The 19,396-nt window shown below is 41.9% G+C and overlaps 1 protein-coding gene across 7 annotated transcripts in view; it reads right to left on the minus strand.

The window, feature by feature from the left end:
* The window catches only part of SULF1 (sulfatase 1), a 162,099-nt gene that overhangs the window by 46,255 nt on the left and 96,448 nt on the right, over window positions 1-19,396 (minus strand). For 5 of the 7 annotated variants that reach the window (XM_059901496.1, XM_059901495.1, XM_059901497.1 and 2 more), the window contains 3 exons: window positions 15,467-15,706; window positions 5,279-5,430; window positions 2,666-2,835 (listed from right to left, as the gene is read on the minus strand). In XM_059901496.1, the coding sequence (XP_059757479.1) occupies window positions 2,666-2,835; window positions 5,279-5,430; window positions 15,467-15,706 (562 nt within the window). Of the gene's footprint in view, window positions 1-2,665; window positions 2,836-5,278; window positions 5,431-15,466; window positions 15,707-19,396 lie in introns of those variants that run through there. The other 2 variants (XM_059901499.1, XM_059901501.1) reach the window with 1 other exon arrangement.

Below are 19,396 nucleotides of genomic sequence, written 5' to 3' on the forward strand. Positions count from 1 at the left end.
CTGAGAACTTTTCACTCTGCCATGTGCAGATTTCACTTTATAGAATCACTACTAAGGCACACAGGTGGTTTATTTGAATTAAAAAGGAATAATGGAAACTTTGCATGGGAAAATGATCAAGTCACATATGATGTCATTCTACCTTTACTAAATGGCCTCCAGTGACTCTCTGCTTATGGTTACATACAAATTACACAAATTCTCAATATTCTGTGAATTTCTCTTTCTAGCTTTATCCCTTATTGCTTTCCTAGGTCACATCTTAGATGGCCTCATTTACACGGCGACCACTTTTCCACACCATATTCTCTTCCTGAAATCATCTACCCAATCTCTGCGTATCAGCTGCAGAAATTTTGCCCATCCTTTGCGGCCCACTTTGAATGCCTCCTGGGCCCTGAAGTTTTCCTGGTTCCTCTAAAAGATGTGCATGCTTCCTCCTCCAAACTTCCACAGCCCCTGGGATCCCTGCTCTAGTACTTACTTCTGGGCCTGCTGCTGATAAGCCTATTTGGACACTACCCCCTAGAGCAGGGGACCAGGACAACCTTATCTGTAAAGAATCATACAGTAAATAGTTTACGCACTGCAGGCCACACAGTATCTGTGGCAACTACGCAACTCCACTGTTGTATTGAAAAAGCAGCCATAGACAATACCTAACTGTATGAGCATGGCTGTTTCAATAAAACTTTATTTATAAAAACTGGTGGCAAGCTGCATTTGGCCCCTGTGTGCCAACCTCTGTCCTAGTTCATTGGGTCTCCAGGGTTAGCAACTGTGTCTTCCTCGTGCCTATATCCCTGCTATGTTGTACAATGTCACAGGTGGCGCTCCATAAATATTTGTGGAACTAATAGAATTTTAAATTGCTGGAATCAGAGATGCTTTTTTTTTTTTTTTAAAAAAAGCCATTGTTGAGGGCCCGAGAACTCTGCAGATTCCTCTGGTCTTGCACTGCTGTCTGTGCATGCCGCTGAGCTGTCAGAACCTCTTGACCTGTGGCTGATTTTCCTGTAGGCTCAGGACCTTGCCCTGAAGCTTCAAAGGCAGGCTGACTTCTAAGGAGCCATAAAACACATTTTGTCAACCTCTTGTCCTCAAACTCGGGAAAACATCAGTGAAGTTTACAGTTGTGGAAAATCACCTTAGGCTGAGATTCTGCTAACGCAACAAAGGGAGAGATTTCTGACTCAAAAGAAAAGAGAAAGGTGGGTCCCAGGGCATGGAAGAAGCCTGCAAAAACCTTTTTCTCTCACTGAACCAGCTGGTTACTAAATTTGCAAGTGATTGGTAATGGAGAGCAACTCACCACTCATGGGCTTCATTCATGAATTTAGTTGCATAGTTATACGTAGGGTAGGTTTTCAGAGGCTTGTATATCCATCCACAGGGTTGATTCCAGAGCACAATGGCTCATCCAGACCGTATTCCCCAGATGCTGGGGCAACCTTGTTTGTCGACAATATTTTACGCATCAAAACACTTTCACCCTCCAAGTTCCTGGGCATGCTCAGTAGGGCACCCACCCTGGCTTCATACGTATTGTCAGTTCTTGTCTTTCTTTCTTTCTAAGTCACTTGATACGATAGAGAGGATCTAAGTACCACTGATCAGGACCCAGCAGTTTATTAGTTATAATAAGATAAAAAATAAGAATAAAAATAAAAAGTTTTCCAGGGATATGTCTTGACCAGCAACTAGAATGCCTTCCGTAGTTACTTACCTCTTTTCGTAAGGAAGTATATTTAATCTTTTTTTTTTTTTTTTTTTTTCTGTCTGGGATCATAGCTAGAAAATCAGTGTGGATGAAAAGGGATGATATTTAAGCACAAACAGATGAAGAATGTATTCTGGAGGTTTAGTGATGAAGGAAACACATCAGTACCCTGTTCCCTACCTCTCTGGTGGTCAAACTTTCAGCAGACACAGAGCCAACTGCTCTGCGTAGAACACTGTGCATTATTGCAATGGATAAGAAGAAAGTGTGAGGACAGAGTGAAAATCAACATCACGTCCTTTGCTGCCTAAGCATCGACTTTGGCTAGTGAGAATGATCCGCATATTACAGCTCTCTGCTCTCTGTCCTGTCCCTGTATGCCATCAGCCCTCTACTCTGTGTCTCCCCACCCCCTCCTCTTAAAAAGAAACATCAGGTTATTTGAAAGCCGTGACCTGAGAAGGCCTCTCGGGCAAGCCCACTCCAGCTGCCTCTGCAGCAATGCTAATTGCACATCTGCGGCAAAGCTGCAACAGTCCTTGCCCAGGAAATCCACCCAGGTTTTTATCACCAGACCAGGGGTTGCCACCCAGCTGCTATGAGAAACACACTGCTTGATCATTATTATTATTAGATCACGTTTGTGAATATTATTTAAGACAACTGAAGGAAACCCTTGATCAAAATCGCCCCCCCCATTCACCCCGTATGCTTCTCTTTCTTTTCATTTAGCCGCTTACAAATGTTGATGTGATTCCTAATCAAACCACCTCCACAAGCCCTTGAGTTCAGGGTCTGCCTGTTCCGCGGTCTCGGGGCAGAAGCCGGTGTTCCTGTCTCGTGGAGATGCCGCGTGGAAGGAAACGGGGTGCAGGGGAGGAGCGAGATGGGGAGCAAAGGAGGGGCCCGCGTTCAGCAGGTCCCGGAGCTGAGGTTATTACTCACATGTGTTGGGAAGCATTGGGGTACAGTTTTGAAAACTGTGGGGCTGAGTCCTCGGGGCCGTGGGGTGCCGCGTGGCTGATCACCATCATAATGGGCCTATGGGGATACATTCTCTTAGACATTTTGAAGTAATTAATGCTCTCGTTAGTGATTAAGTCTGTGAAGTAGTCCTGAAACATACATTTGACACAAAACAAAAATTACAAAAGGTGACATTCATCAGATCACATTTGAATACTGCTTTCCCTCAGAAGCAACTCACTGAATGAGGAGGTAAGATCTTAAGCAGTAAGGGAAACTACTTCCCAAAGGAGCACAACATCTTCCGGAGACAGAGGAAATCAGCTGCCAGTTACCTTCTAGGTTTGCTAAAGTGGTAACATGCACAAACCTTTTTTAAAAAATAATGTGCAATTTAGCAATTAGCAAAATAAAAAGGGTCAAGTCCCGTTTGCCCAAGATAATGATCAGATCTGGCAATACAAATGCTCCAGCACATGAAACACCGGATACATATTTCATTCTCAGGTTTCACTGATGTAATTCGTTGACAAAAAAAATTTAATTACTTCAAGGGCAGGAAACACCCACACCTACTACAAATTCACAGTTGCAGAACACACACACACAGACACACACAGGCATACACACACATGCATAAATGCACAAACAAAAGAAAAGATCTTTTCCTTAAATTAAAAATTCACCTGTGAGAATTACATAATAAATGCTAATGAAAGTCCTGGCCAAAATCTGGGTGCACAGGGAAAAGTGGCAACATTTTATCAATTAATTTATTTGAAACACTCAATATGGGGAGCAGTTGATTTCCTGCAGATTATACTCTGTTAATTGCACAAATAAAATTACCCAGCTGTTGGGATTGGAGCCTGACTTGTTAATAAAATGACTTAAACCGGCAGTCCAAGGGGCTGATACAGAGCAATAAGGGGAAGAGGGGGAAGAAATGGAATAAAAAAGAAAAAAATGAAAACTTAAAACACCTGCTTCCTCTAAGTGTGTATCACTGGCCTGGAACTCCAGTATAAAGTTTATTCAGAAAGTGTCTAGGCAATGTGCACCGTCAGAGGCTTCTAGGCATGACTAATCACATGTAGATTCAAGGACCAGAACAGCTGCAAAAGCAGTGCCCAAGGGACCAAATCTGTGTCACATGTCATTGTTAAGACAAGTCCACAGGCTAACACCTTTGGCCATGGGAGTGTGTGCTTCATTCCTTTCCTCCTTAAAAAAAGATACATATTCTTTTTGACACAGTTATCTTTGACACTTAATCAGCTGTGATAACGGGCAAGTTACGCTGATTTAGTCTTTGGAAGGAACCTTGATTACTTTCCTCTCCTTAGGACAACAGGGAAAGAAAGGTTAATAGCTTGAACAGAAGCAAGACAAGCATCCCCACAGATAAAAAATGAGCAGTGACAATTAGTGCACTTGGTAGGACAGTGCTCAAATCTGCCTCCAAGGTCCCTCCCTGCCAGCTCTCAACTTTGATGAGTTTGGAAACCTATTAGCAATGTTTGTGAATTGCTAATACGCATTCATTTGCATGCATTGTTTTCTGAAGGGTATGAAAGAGTGAGACATACACCCTCACCCCAAGTCCCCTGTGCTCAAATCAGGCCAAGTGGAAAGACAGCAATGTGCCAAAGTTAGATCAAGTCTCCTCTTTCTGACTTCTACCAATAGCTGTTTCCTAGTGACCTGTGCTAGATAGAGCAGATCCTCGGCTTCTTTTAGATAAAGGAGGAAGAGATGGATATGGCTAGGAGGGAAGAAGGCATTTTAGGCTAATTAGCAGGCTAAATTCAAAGATATTTTCCCCTCCACTCTTGCGATCTGGAAATAGTTTTATTTTAAGCGATCTGGAAATAGTTTTATTTTAAGTTGGCAATCACAAAACCTGTGTGACTTTTACAAAGTCTAATCTGGAATCCATTTGTTAGAGAACTGTGGGACATGTTCATTTCATTTTCTATGACCTGATTTGGAAATCCTAGAAATCCTAGGATTGAATTGTGGGGCATGTCCATTTCAGTTTCTATGAACTGATTTGGAAATTGTAGGACTGACAGCCTTACAGACTTTTGCGGACTCCAGCTGCCATGGGGCAGGTGTCCTTGTCAATATCAAAGTGTGATCAGACAGGAGTAAAAGCAAAGAATTGATTATTTCACTTGTCTGCTGTTATTCTTACATCTAAATTGGAAGCCATAGACAGAATATACTTTCACCCCAGTGAAAAGCAAAACAGTATGAGATGAACATATGATTATGTGGATAAGTCCCCTAGAGGAGGAAAAACTCAAAAATTATCCCAAGACAGAGTGGAGGCATCTATGATTTTTCTGATAATACTTTCATCAAAGGCTGATTGCCTTTCATCCTAATGGAAAAAAAATCACTATTCAAAGTCAGTGCTCCTTGAGAGCCTTTTTCTTGCCTGGAGTTTAAAATTACCTTAAAATTTCTCATTCTAATACTGTGAGAATGTAGAAAGCCAATCTAGTGTATGGGCTAACACACTGAAAATGGCTTTCCCCCATTATGCACAAAGTAAATTGATGCAGTGTAAAAGTGCCTGAAAATTACCTTCGCATAATCAAATCCATGCTTTTCTTTGATGCCATTGCGACAAACAGTGTAATTATAGAAACGAGAATTCTTGATTAATCCAAGCCATTCTCGCCACCCAGGAGGGATGTAGCTGCCATTATATTCATTGAGGTATTTTCCAAAAAAGGCTGCAATGGGAAAAAAGGATTATTTTCTCATATGAAATGATTAAGCATAACTAAATGCATCAACATGAAATTATGACTTGAAAAAAAGGCAGTGAAACAAAAGTTAACCTGGTAACAGTGGATGCCAGAATAACACTCATGTAATACTTTCATCCTTTAGCAAGGTGACACATATACATTTTCCTTCTGAATAAATAAAAGTAGTGCCCAAGTACATGGATTATAGTTCAGTAAAATCGCCATCATGATCATGATACTCTGAGTGCAAGTGATAAAAGCAGAATGTACCTTTTTGTTAAGTTGATGTAAGAATCAGAGAAGTAGCCAGTATGAAATTTGGAATACTGAAAGTTGTCTTTGTGATAAAATTAGTTTTCTAACTGTTTGAGAGTTGCGAATTACAAAACCACTATTGAAAAACTTGTCTTTGTTTTTGCCTATCAGGACAGTACACATTTTCCCAGCCAAGGAACAGTAGTAAACTCCGTTTACGTGGGACGTGGTCAGGGTTTTTATGTCACATGTATTTTATGTCATCGGTGTTTGCATTATGTGTATTTTGCAAATGTGTTTATTACTGATAATCAAAAATTCTAGCAACATTGAGTTACAACCTCGACGACTAATTTTCATAGAATTATAGTAAAATAGAGGTATATGTGCCACAAAAACTCCGCTGCTCGTTGAAAAGGCCACTGGAAGGACTTCACATTTGTAACTTTGGCATGGTCACACCCAAGAAAGGCCACACTGTGCAACAGGGCTTACTGATCCTTTTAAAGAGGGAAACTGCAAATTTGTCCTCTGCCAAAGATGACAATAGGAGGCGGGTGAAGGAGAAAGCAAGGGAGCTTGAGATTTGGGGACCAAAATGGGTTAGTTCTTGAATTCTAAGACCTTATAACTGTCAGAAGGGTAGCCATAAACGTATTGTTGGCACACTTCTGAGAGAGAAAGAGGGTGGTCTTTGTAATCAATGTAATTACACTCAGAGAACAGGCACTCCTGGGGGTAAACCTAGACCTATGTATGTGGTTAATGGGTTTGCTCACCCCATTAACCACATACATAGCCTTCCCTGCAAGTAGGAAGGACTAGGAAAATTCTGCCTTATATATGTATATATAGGTGCACGTATGTGTGTATGTATGTGATTGTGAATATGTATTTATACACATTTGTATCTATACAAACACACTCATGCAAGTTTTAACTTTTCTAAATTTTAGAAGGTTTCAATCTTCTGTTTTAGGGAGAGACCATGTCCAAGGGCAGCCAGATGCCTTCCATGTCAAAGCCACTCCCTGGCTTCATTAAGCAGGTTTTCCCGACGCCTGCACTTACATACAGGAAGAAAGACAGTTCTTGGATGACTGGCTTGGAATGATGAATACAGATCCTAGAATCCAGGCACTTCATTGGTATTGCTCTTAAAGCACACATTTCTGAACCTCAAACTTATCCAACGTATTTCATTTCTGGGTCGTGATGGGATCTCTGTTTAGCTTGCTTTCATCTTTGATCTGTAACTACCTGTAGAATATCTCCATCTGAATGTTTTCCTTGCTCCTTAATGCAACTGCCCAGAACAGCATGAATAATTTTCCCTTCCATATGTACTTCTCTAGCTATCCTTTAATTCTCGGAGTGGCACCATCACTCACCAGGCGTGGCCATCCAGCGCCTCACCTGCCCCTTGGCTCCCCTTGCTGTGCAGCGGCTACCGCCTGAAGGTTCTAGTGGGGTCGGAGCTCTGGGATCTGTCCTTCTTTCCTGATTACTTGACACCCCTCATGGGGGCCCACTGTCTCCTGACTGGCTTTCCTATGCAGGCTCCAGGGTCTTTCCATTCTCACCGCCAGCTTCCTGAAGACCAGCTCGGGTCACATCACCTTCTTATGATCTTGGATGGCCCCCCCTCGCCTGCAGAATCACATTGAGTTTGACACCTTGCCATCCAAGCCCTTCCTTGTCTCTGGAAAAAATCCCTCTCTTTCCAACCCCATCTTGCACGTCTCTGTGAATCGTCCCTCTCTCCAGTCAACGTGTTGCCTCTACTTGTTCTGGTTTCCACCTCTCCACCTTTGCCTGTGCTACTCTCTCTGCCACCCTCTGTATGAATCAGCCCAGAGCAGAAGCCATTTCAGTTCCAGTCTTTGCCCCGATCCCACAGCACTTTATTTCTGTGGCTCTGAAGCTGTCTTCCCTTTCTTCCTTGTGGTATAGTTATGTTCACGTAGAAGCCTAATCTCCCTTAAACTGTAAGGGTTTTGAGGGCAAACACTGCCTTGACCTCATCTGTGGCCCACCCTCCCCTCATCCTTGCATGTAGTCTAGGGGCGGCATGAATTTTTGTTTCTTGAACTGGGCTTCATGGAGCCCCATGTCTTCTGGAGATGGTACCTGTTCTGGACTTGTTAAATGTTGTGTTTTCAATTGCGCTATGATTTTTTTTTTAAAAGCTGATTTGGTCTAAATATTTTCATAGAGGAGAGCTTCAGAGTTAGAAAAGTTGACACTTCCCATTGGATTTACTTTCTTTGAAGAGCTGACTCAAGTCTGAGAAACACAGCAGTGTTTATTTGTTGAATGAATGTTTATATGTTGAATCTGCAAATGAGTAAATCAATCAGGTGGTCAATTAGCCAAACACCCACTGCTTGAGGATTCTGCCAGGGCCCCTGAGCAGGTGGACGGGTGTGGGACAGAGTGTCAGAGGGTCTCACGTCAGCTATGACTCACGGTTTCCCTGTGAGCTGGCTCCGAGCGGTAGAAATTCTTCTAATGAGGGGTTCTCGTCTTCAGAGACTAACCACCTTTTCACATCGAACCACAAGATGATTTTCCTTTCCGACAAAAGGCAACGTGATTTAAGAGTCACAGGCGGCGGACCAAAGCCACACCCCACCAGCATGACTTCAGAACGGGACTGTTTCCAGAAGCCTTTCACTTAATAACCTCAAGCCCATTTCTTTCCCCTGGCCTGCTCCTCATCCCCAGGGGTTTTTCTCACTTTTCTCTCTTTTTGTAAAAGATCATAGTGGTTTGCAATATAAAACCTGGAGCCAGCTTGCCTGGGTTCAAATCCTGGCTCTGTTATTTGTTAGCTATACAGCCGGAGGCAAGTTACTTAACCTCTGTCTACCTCCAATTCCCCTTCTGGAAAAACATGAAGATGATAACAATAATAGTGGTACGATCGTCGTGAGGATTAAAAAGAATTAATACATATGTAAAGCACTGAAAACAGTACCTGGCACATAACAAGGGCTTATTAAATGCTGCCACTGCCAGTATTATGATTACCATGGCTATGATCATTAGCCTTTCAATGATCTGTGCTCTGATTTTAAATAATTTACCCTCCTGCAATGCAAGGAAATCCTGTTCTAGAGTTCTGCACTTGCGCATCTGAAAACATTGCTTGAGAGGTTACATAGTTTTCTTCCCCAATCTGATTTACTTTGTGGCAACAAATTCTCTCCCAACTGGCTGACATTTTCCTGCTTAATTAGGTTTTAGATTTTTTTTTTCCCCGGCTACTTTTAGTTTTGTTCTCTGTTTTTTTTTTTTTTCCTCTCAGGGAAGTCATAACAAGTCATTCCTGCCCTTCCCTCATTGTTTTACCCGTTAGATTATTTAGGACTGTTTTCTACCCATTGCCATGGCTATTGCCCTTTCTCTTAATCCACCCCTTATAAACTATTCCTTGAAGTCTCTTAATAGTCCTTGTTATGTGCTTTAGAACTCCCTCCAGGTTTTCGGTGTCTTTGTGTTAATGGGGTGTAAAAAATGTATTCAGTATTCCAGATGTTGCCTCACCCATCACACTGGTTCCAAGAGAGACCGGGGACCTCGTGCGTCATGAGGCAGCACCCAGCGTTGTCAGCTTCAAGTTACTTGGCCTTTCTTGTTGCCTCCTAAGACCGAGGCTCATTTGTAATCACCCCTGGCCTCTTTCAACATTACGCTTCCTGGCAATGCTCTGCAACTGATTATCTGGGCTTCTAATTATTTTCCTCCAGATGTATTAAATCTCTTTCTCCCTCCCTAAGATGAACTACATTTTCTCGCCCGTATTGCCATTATATTGGGTGTGGTTTGAAGTTTTTCTATCCTTTGGCACTGGCAATTCAGCCCAACTTAACTACTGTCTGAATATGTCACTAACACACCACCTACCCCTCCTTCTGTATCATTCTCTTCTCTGGGCCATTAAACACTTCCCTTCACAGCTGTTTAAGAAGGTGGCAGGGGGTTGTTGGGTGACAGGGAGAAAGGTCGGAAAGACCTGATTATAATGATTGTTGACTTCAGGCCATGCTACTTCTGTCCAGGGCTGCCTGCTACATAATACTTAGAAAAATTCCCTTGAGCCATTTGAGGCAAAAGCATTTATTTTTAGGTCGGCAATAGTACCCACATAGACAAAAGATTTCTGATGCTGTAGGGAAGTCAAATCTTATTGAATATAACAAATGATACACTAATTGAGCTTTTACTCCATGTATTATTCGATTTGGGGTGGCAGGACTTCACTGGTAGTAACTAAAAAGTTACATAATTTTGAACCAAGTTAAAATTATGATCTACTCTTAGGTGACCTCGTACACGTGAGTCTGGCTTCCCCAACTAGATTGTAAGTGTAGCAAAGACAGGAATCTTACTTTATATCTCTTCATACACCAATGTCTAGTATAGTTCTAAGCATAGTGTGGCTCAATAAATAGCATACTATGGTATGCTATATCTTATGTTTGTGTACTTATCAAAAATCGATAATACCACAATTCATAAAAATAAGAATATTACTTTGTCTTACTTTTAGTGAACTCTACATTTTAAAACATCTCATATTAGAGAATAAATAAATATACTTGCTATAAGTAACATAAATAAATTTTGTAATGTAAAAAGACACGAAACTAGAAAAGTGATTAATTTGTCTACGTTGTTTTGTTACAAAAAGAATTCTCTCCAAAAATTTTTATTGCAGGTCTCTATTAAATATTGGCCCTTCTACCCCAGTGATATGAAGAAGAATTAGTATGACTAAAATTTAATTCACATGTGATTTTACATATCCTGTATTATGATTATAATTTGAACACTACCATTTTTAAAGGAATTAATATGATTACAGTGATTATAGTAAAATTACAATATATAATAGTTTTGGACAGGAAAAGAATCTCTGCATTATATAGGTTGGAAAACTGGGCTGGACAAGTTCTCAAAACAAGTTTAAGGCAGAGTAAGGATGTGATTCCAGTTCTCCACCATTCGGTTCAGGGGTTTTTTCTAACACTTGATGCTACCTCTCAAATATGGATTATTATACACTACCAACTGTCAAATGGATAGCTAGTGGGAAGCAGCCGCATAGCACAGGGAGATCAGCTCGGTGCTTTGTGACCACCTAGAGGGGTGGGATAGGGAGGGTGGGAGGGAGGTGCAACAGGGAGGGGATATGGGGATATATGTATATGTATAGCTGATTCACTTTGTTATACAGCAGAAACTAACACATCATTGTAAACCAATTATACTCCAATAAAGATGTTTAAAAAAAAACATGGATTATTACTCTTACCTTAAAATTTATGCCAGGTTTTACATTCATGTCTATACCCTCACAAGAAATTTAAACTAAAAATTTTTTGAGCAGATAGTCAGGCAGAATTTTCCTTTTTATGATAGATAATCCAGTATCGTTCTCACTATACTTAGAACATAAAATGCAATAGACACGTTACTGTATTTTCCCTTCTTAAACATTTAAGCTGTTGTAGAGTCATATTTTCCATGAGTAAAGTTAGAAAAATTTAAGTTACAGCCAGTCCAAAAATATGCCTTGGTTCTGAAAAAGAAAAATCATGTCACACAATGGTAAATACAATATTGGATCAATTCAATTCATTTAAATCCATGTATTCTGGATGCCTCCCAAAATAAGCCTCTTAGTAATTTGTCTTCTCTGAGTTGTTCTTCATAAAACTGATTGCTGCTTTGTGCTTTCCTCTACATGGATATTTATGTATAATACATAGTTCAGTTTCCGTCATTATTTTTCATAGGTTCTCAGCTAAATGTTCCAAATAACGTACTCATTATTAAGAAAACATTAAAATCTTTATATATTGGCTCCTCCCACCCCCCAACTAGTTTAGTGGCTCATAAATAAATATACTGGTTTAATACCTACTCACCAATTCTCTTAACTTCCTAAGATGTCTGTCATCCTGATGTGCTTATTTGTGGATTTTCAAATGGGTCTCTGTCCCTGGTTGGATCGATAATTATTGTCACAGAGACATCTTTACTTCCTAATCGTCTGAGACATGTCAATATTTTCCCATCAAAGATGAATTTAAATTACGTAGCTCATTATCACTGCCATTTTAGTCTTCCAATTTTTCATTTTTCTGATTTACTAATGGGCACATCAAAATTTATTTTCCTGAGTGTATATCATCCGTTTTCTATTCATAGCTAAGTGTTTGGACGAGTCCTAAGTGTTTGGAAAAGTCCTGTTTCCCTTAAAGAATTCCTTTTACTTTACAGGATGACTCACTATAAATTCCATTATTACCTAAGTGTCTAGACCCCTGGGAAGAAGGTTGGCTTCAGAATCTGAGTTAGTTTCCAGGAGCAAATCTCCTCTCCCTGAAGAAGACAACTGATTGAAGCAGGCCTACTGGGCTGCACCAAAGGACTGACAGTTGTCCCCGGGAAAGCCTGACAGTTGTCCCCGGGAAAGCCTGACAGTTGTCCCCGGGAAAGCCTGACAGTTGTCCCCGGGAAAGCCTGATGGTCTGCGGCTTCATCCTAGACCTAACCCATAAGGTTAGGGTAGCATACTGGAAAGAGGCCTGAAGACCAAAGTCCTGTTGCCCACTCTTCCTGTTAGAACATCGGATGTGTCACTTCAGCAAGTCACCTTAATCTTGTAGGTCTAAATTTGTTCGTCTGAGAACAAAGGAATTGAAAAACTAAATTATCTCTGAGTTTTATTCCAGCTCTTGTAGGGTGGACACAGCACAGGATAATTGAAACAAGTTCCAGAGTACACTCCACTTCTTAGAAGCAACAGATTTGTTTTTTCTTGGTGACCCAGTGAGCTGTGTAATGGATGGCATTTCCATTTCTGCTTTTGCCATCTGGAAGTTAGTTCCAAATATGCAGCCTTTCTCTACAACTCCGTGGCATGCCTGAAGTTTGCATATTAACCTTTGCCTTGATTTTAACTGGTTCTACCCTTCGTTTCCATTCGACAGTGTCTTTATTGCTCTGTATCTTATTATGTTTTATGTGTCTCTGCCAGGCACTTCGGAATGAAGCATGATAGAAATGTATGTAAAGAAATAAGATAAAGAAATAAATAAAGAAAGAGGAAAGATGTTGGAGTCAGGTGTGCTGGATTCAGTCTGTCACTGACTAGCTTGTGACCTCAGATAAACCCTCCTGAGTTTCGGTTTCTTCACTGGCAATATGGGCAAATCCTTTCAAAGTTTCCGGAAAAATTAGGTGAGAAAACTTAGCTAAAGTGCCTGGTACAGAGGAAGCAAATATCAAATATCAATTTCCCTTTTTTCCCCTTTCTTCCCTGCTGCCCAGCTTTACTGAGATATAACTGACAATCAAAAATTGTAAGCAATTATACTCCAATAAAGATGTTAAAAAAAAAAAACTTAAAAAAAAATTGTAAGGTGGGACTTCCCTGGTGGTCCAGTGGCAAAGAATCCGCCTTCCAATGCAGGGGACGCGGGTTCGATCCCTGGTCGGGGAACTAAGATCCCACATGCCGCGGAGCACCTAAGCCCGCATGCCACAGCTACTGAGCTCGCGCGCCTCAACCAGAGAGCCTGTGTGCCGCAGACTACAGAGCCCTCGTGCTCTGGAACCCGGGGGCCACAACTACAGAGCCCACGCACCCTGAAGCCTGCGTGTCACAACTAGACAGAAGCCTGCGAGCCACAGCTAAGACCCGATGTGGCCAAATATAAATAAATAAATAAATAATTAAAAAATCTTTAAAAAAAATTGTAAGGTTTACAGCCTGATGGTCTGCTATACGTAGACATTGTGAAATATTAACCACTGCCAAGCCAATCAACATATCCATCACTTCACATCTTTGCTAGCTTCCATTTTTGTGGTGAGAACACCCAAGATCTAGCCTTTCAGCAAATTTCAAGTACACAATAGAATACTGTCAACTATAGCCACACTGCTGTTCACTATCTGTCCAGAACTTATTATCTTCTTTTTGCCCTTTCTTGATTTAGCCCAGAAATGAATTAGCAAGTCCTTATCGACGGTTCTGAGCTCTGGGCAGGGTTCTCTGTGGCACCAGCATCTCCATCTCCTAGGATGGACACCGTCCACACCGGTCTGGATACAGTGAGAGTTCTAACTCCCTAGGTTCCAACCCTCTCCGTCTCTCTGTGTCTGCTACTAGGAATTAAATTATAAGGGAGCCTGGGAGTTGAAAGGCACTGATTTCATACAATGCTTCCCACAAGCGAAACACAATTTGGTGGTCAAAATCAGGAATCAGGCATCAGGGGACCATTTCTGATTTTGCTTCTGAGCTGGTCACACAGTATCTGAAATCCCCACATCAGTTATAAAATGGAGCTAAGTACATTTGCTGTTTATGAACCCTACAGGGATGTTTGATAGATTTGCAAATTGCTTTACAGCTCGCAGGTGAAAGGTGCTATAAACTTAAATCACTTATGTGGGAAAACACACTCAGGATAAGGCACTCTGAGTAACCCAGTTCCTTTCTGAAGCGTAAGCAAACACCCTTGAGGCTCATGGGAGGAGTTTCTTCTGTGCGTGGAGCTCTTGAATGCCTGTGGATGACAGTGCTATCATATCCACAATCAATATTTTCATCCATAAATAACAAGTATTAAGTGCCCACAAGGCGCTCTGCAAAGAAGCAAATGGCCACGTATTTCCTAAGTCCAGTGGAAAAGATTAATTTCATTTTTACAAGAGATTTGAGAGAATACATTTATCTGATATCCTTTCCTCTTAACTCTTCAGAATAGAGAATCTGCAGACCTGAAAATCTTTTTCAACAAGCTTTAATTATGACACCCTTAATTCTTATGAATACGTCTAGGTGGTTCTGAAAAAATTATTTTTCATTACAGCCCCTCAATCAATATCTTTGTTTCTTTTCATAAAGAAATGCTCAGAAAACCCAAGGAGAGCATATAAATGCTAGGAGAATAAAGGCTTTGGGGACAACCTCACAGGAAGGAGCCTTGCTTCTTTCTTAGACTGGTATGATGTTCATGACCTCTCTGGAAGGAGGTCCCCAGTTTGCAAAACACCAACTAACCAAACCACTCACCTATGTAGGTTAAACAGTGATAGAAGATGTAGCAATTGGGATGCCCTCCTTTCCTGGGAGATGGGGGCGAACACTTGAGATCTAAAAGTCACCAAAACTAAGCTAAAGAAACTCCCAATCCTATTAATTACGAGTAAATAAATAGATGAATTAATAAGGTACACCTCATTGGATTATTTCTTTCAGTTACGTACGAATTCAGTAAATAATTTTGATAATCTATTGTGCCCCAGATCCTGGGGTAGCTGCTAAGCAATTTCAAAGCGCTTGATGATTTCTCACCCAATCGGCAAGAATTTGCCAACAATTGAGACAAGCCTCAAGCTGCGCCGGGATGCCTGGAGATTTGGAAGGCTGAGGTAAGCATGTTCATGGGATGAAAACTCTTCTGTTGCAGGTTCCCCTGGAAAATTCCAATTGCTGGTTGCTCTGATGGGGACAACACTTTCTTAACGTGTCTGCTGAGAATCTCTGACTTTTCTCTAAGGGACCTCTCGCTGGGACGTCCATCAGAGGGGAAAGTAAGGGACGGGGAGGATGCTGAGGGAGACAAGCCTCGGCTCCTTCCACTCAGGGACTGATTGGAACTTCATATATTTCACCATGCAGTGCATCCCCCAGAGGTGCGCTACCAGAGCTTCACGGGCTGGAAAGCTCCCCCTTTACCTGTTCTGTAGCCGGTGCTGTTCAGATAGACGGCAAAAGTCCGCGGCTCGTACACTGCCTGCCAGGAGGGGGAAGAGCAGTTCTCGTTGTTGGTGTAGACGTTGTGGTTGTGCACGTACTTGCCCGTGAGCATGGAGGACCGGGAGGGGCAGCACATGGGCGTCGTCACGAAGGCGTTGGTGAAGGTGGCCCCCTCACGCTCCATAATCTTTCTGGTTTTGTTCATGACTTGCAGGGACCCTGGAAGGCACAATGGCCAGCATTGTTAACAGACAGCACCGCACGATCACCCACCGATGTCACGTCACTCAGGGACTCTGTTCCCCCTGACTTGTTCACTTCTCTTCCTTAGCTTGAAGGAGTCTATCATTTGACGAGCTCTCATTTCTAGAACAAAATGCAACATTTGGGATTCTGCCATCTCAAGTATTTTGCAGAATAAAAACACATTTCAGCTTCTCCCCTCCTTAATCACAAAGAAAAAAAGAAAAAGAAAAGCAGGCTTATCTGATCACTAAAGCTAGAATTTTAGAGACGGAGCAGATTCCAAGGCCAGCAGCCCTTTGAAGATTATCAGAGAGCATCAAAACAGAGCATCAAAACTCCTAGCCCACCACACTCGCACCATGCCACAGACACTGTAGAGATAACGAGATAGAATGTTTTCATCGTATGAAATAAAAGAGGGGAGAAGTTTTCCAATTAAGTAAAAGTCCTTCCAAAATGCCTGTGTTTTTTTTTTTTTTACTGGGGTATAGTTGCTTTACAATGCTGTGTCAGTTTCTGCTGTACAACGAAGTGAATCAACTATATGTATACATGTATCCCCTCCCTCTTGACCTCCCTCCCACCCCCCCCATCCCACCCATTTTGGTCACCACGGATCATTGAGTAGAGTTCCCTGTGCTGTACAGCTATCTATTTTACACATGGTAGTGTATATATGTGGATCCGAATCTCCCAGTTCATCCCACCCCCCTTCCTCCCCTGTGTCCACACGTCTGTTTTCTATGCCTGTGTCTCTGTTCCTGTGCTACAAATTGGTTCATCTGTACCATTTTTCTAGATTCCACATATATGCGTTAATATACGATATTTGTTTTTCTCTTTCTGGCTAACTTCACTCTGTATGACAGACTCTAGGTCCTTCCACGTCTCTACAAATGACCCAGTTTCGTTCCTCTTTATGGCTGAGTAATATTCCATTGTATATATGTACCATGTCTTCTTTATCCATTCGTCTGCCAGTGGGCACTTAGGTTGCTTCCATGTCCTGGCTATTGGAAATAGTGCTGCAATGAACATTGGGGTGCATGTGTCCTTTTGAATTATGGTTTTCTCAGGGTATATGCCCAGTAGTGGGATTGCTGGGTCGTATGGTAGTTCTATGTTTAGTTTTTTAAGGAACCTCCATACTCTTCTCCATAGTGGCTGTATCAATTTACACTCCCACCAAGAGTGCAAGAGGGTCCCCTTTTCTCCACACCTTCTCCAGCATTTATTTTTTGTAGATTTTTTGATGACGACCATTCTGACCGGTGTGAGGTGATTTCTCATTGTAGTTTTGGTTTGCAAAATGCCTGTGTTTAATTAAAAAAGATCTTCAATGTAAGCTGGTATTCTCTAGCAAACTCACCACATACCTGCCAGTTTTTCTACCAGGATAGTACGACGAGTTTATATTTTCACCTGTTTCCACGTCATTTTAAAAGATGGGTTGTTTGTTTGTGAAAGAGCTATGATTCTATTGCATTCAAAAGTATCTGCATAGTAGTAAAGTATGCCATTTGAACTGTAAGGGATGAAATTGTACATACGATTGCTGAGGAAGGAAAAAAAAACCTATTTCGATTATCCAGCCAAACATGGAAGCTGAAACCCATCCAAATACTGCAGGAAAAAAAAAAAGCTCAGGCCAGAATTCAATAGTCTTTTCAGGACCTGTCAAGAAATGCACTACAGAGCACTACAGCCAAGGCCATTGCATTTCAATCCTGGAGCCTCACATTTCCAACAGGTCCTACTTCTTCCAAAGAAAGGGAGAAAGTCTATGTAGCTTTCCAAGAAGGAAGGAAATCGTAATGCAAACCAGGCAAGCATTCAGAGCAGAAGAGAAGCGTGCAGCCATCCAAAAACCACAGTTCGCCTGATTTTTTTTCACATACGAGCTCTTACCATTCACATGAAAACAGAAAAGATGGTTTCTAATTGGGCCTCCTTAGAGCTCCCTAAAATATGCTTCAGTTAGGAGGATTCCTAACTGCTTTCTCTCCCCTGGTTGTATTCAGGGGATCAAGCAACCTTTTTGCCATCAGCGGATAACGTGCAGTGAGCACCTACCTCATGCTGAGCATTCGTTCTGTTGACCTCAACCCTCTGGACGGATCCCCCAGAGTGCAGCACTAACAAAAGAAATGGAAAATTCTCTGCTGCCTCTCACCTTCAGCAGTAAACCATCCAGATGAGAATTTACATATGAAAATTGCTTAGGGGTATCTGCAAAGCAAGGTAGACGTGAGCGTGGATATAGCAGTAGCAGGACGTATAAAGACAGCGGGGACCGGAGGCAATGTTTAATAAGAGCTCTGCCACAGGAGATGAGGACAAATGGAAGGAAAGGAGGAAGAAAAACATGGGATGGGCGAAGTGTACTGTGGGTAGCACGGGGAAGGTGGTATGCACGGTGCACTGGAGGTGGGAAGAAGTAAGTGGAGTGATGAAAATGGCACGTGGATTTTCTGCAATGAAAACGAATATGAAGACTTCTCTTGATGAAATGGGCGGCAGATTTAGCCAATAGCTTGGAGGCTGGGCAGAGATATTTGGATTTGACAGAATCGACAAAATGACGGCAGAGCAAGTTCTTTGTCAAAGGCAAAGAGAGGTGTTGCCATGGCAATGGAAGTATGTGCATTGCGGGGTGGAGTGGGGAATAGGCTGGTCCATCAAGGGTACGGCCAAAAGGTTGCTGAACCCACCCGGCCATGGGCTGATAAGAACTTGAACTGGATTGTGCCTTTAAAATAGAAGGACTCTTAAGCAGCGGACCCAAGAGACGTTGTAATGCATTCAGAAGGCTGTGAGTTGACTCACAGTTTTCAGCCTGGGAAGAAAACTGGAAAAGTAATGGTTTCACTGTTACTCAAGAAGTAACTAACAAGAAATATGCCCTATAGAAGATCAAAGAAGTGCATTTTAGAAATGTTGTGTTTTATACTTCTGTTGGTTGATCGCACAGGGGGAAAGAGTCTGGAGAAAATACATGAAATGAGACGCAGGAGTGGGGAGAGAGTTCGAGGTTGATGCCAAAGTCCATTCCCTTATTACTCTTTCCTCTTTAGAAAACTGCAGTGATTACTTATGGTAATAGCTTGAATTTTGGGAAAACTCAGCAAACACTGCTGACCAATTTTTATTGCCTAACAGTCGTTTCATGTCAAAGAATGACTTCTCAGAGTTTCCTTGTGAGCCTAGCTGGACTCAAATTAAAAAAAAAAAAAAATGCAGCTGCAGGCCGTCCTCCAAGGTCCCGAATCACAAAGCTGCAACCTCCAGTTTACAGACTTATTTGGACTGCAGCACAGGAAGGGAGGTGAAAATCTGATCTAAGGTCAAATAATCTACAAACTGGGGACTAAAACTTAGCCCCTTGCATCATAATTGCCCCAGCCAGGACTCTCCTCTCATTCTAAGTATCTCTCTTTTCTTAATTGACTGAGATGGTTGTACCGAGGAACTAAAAAATCCCTCCAAATGCTCTGCTTCCAACCGGCCCACACGTCTAAGGGAACAATGAAGACATTTGGTCCCTGCAGGTACTGTGACCACGGTAGAATCACGGGCGGGGTTCCCGAATGTGAGGTTCCTGAATGTGGCTTCACGTTTCTCAGTAAGGAGAAGATTCTGAGACAATGCTTCTCCAACGTTAAA

Source organism: Balaenoptera ricei, chromosome 17 (genome assembly GCF_028023285.1).
Source record: "Balaenoptera ricei isolate mBalRic1 chromosome 17, mBalRic1.hap2, whole genome shotgun sequence".
NCBI classification, from domain to species: domain Eukaryota; kingdom Metazoa; phylum Chordata; class Mammalia; order Artiodactyla; family Balaenopteridae; genus Balaenoptera; species Balaenoptera ricei.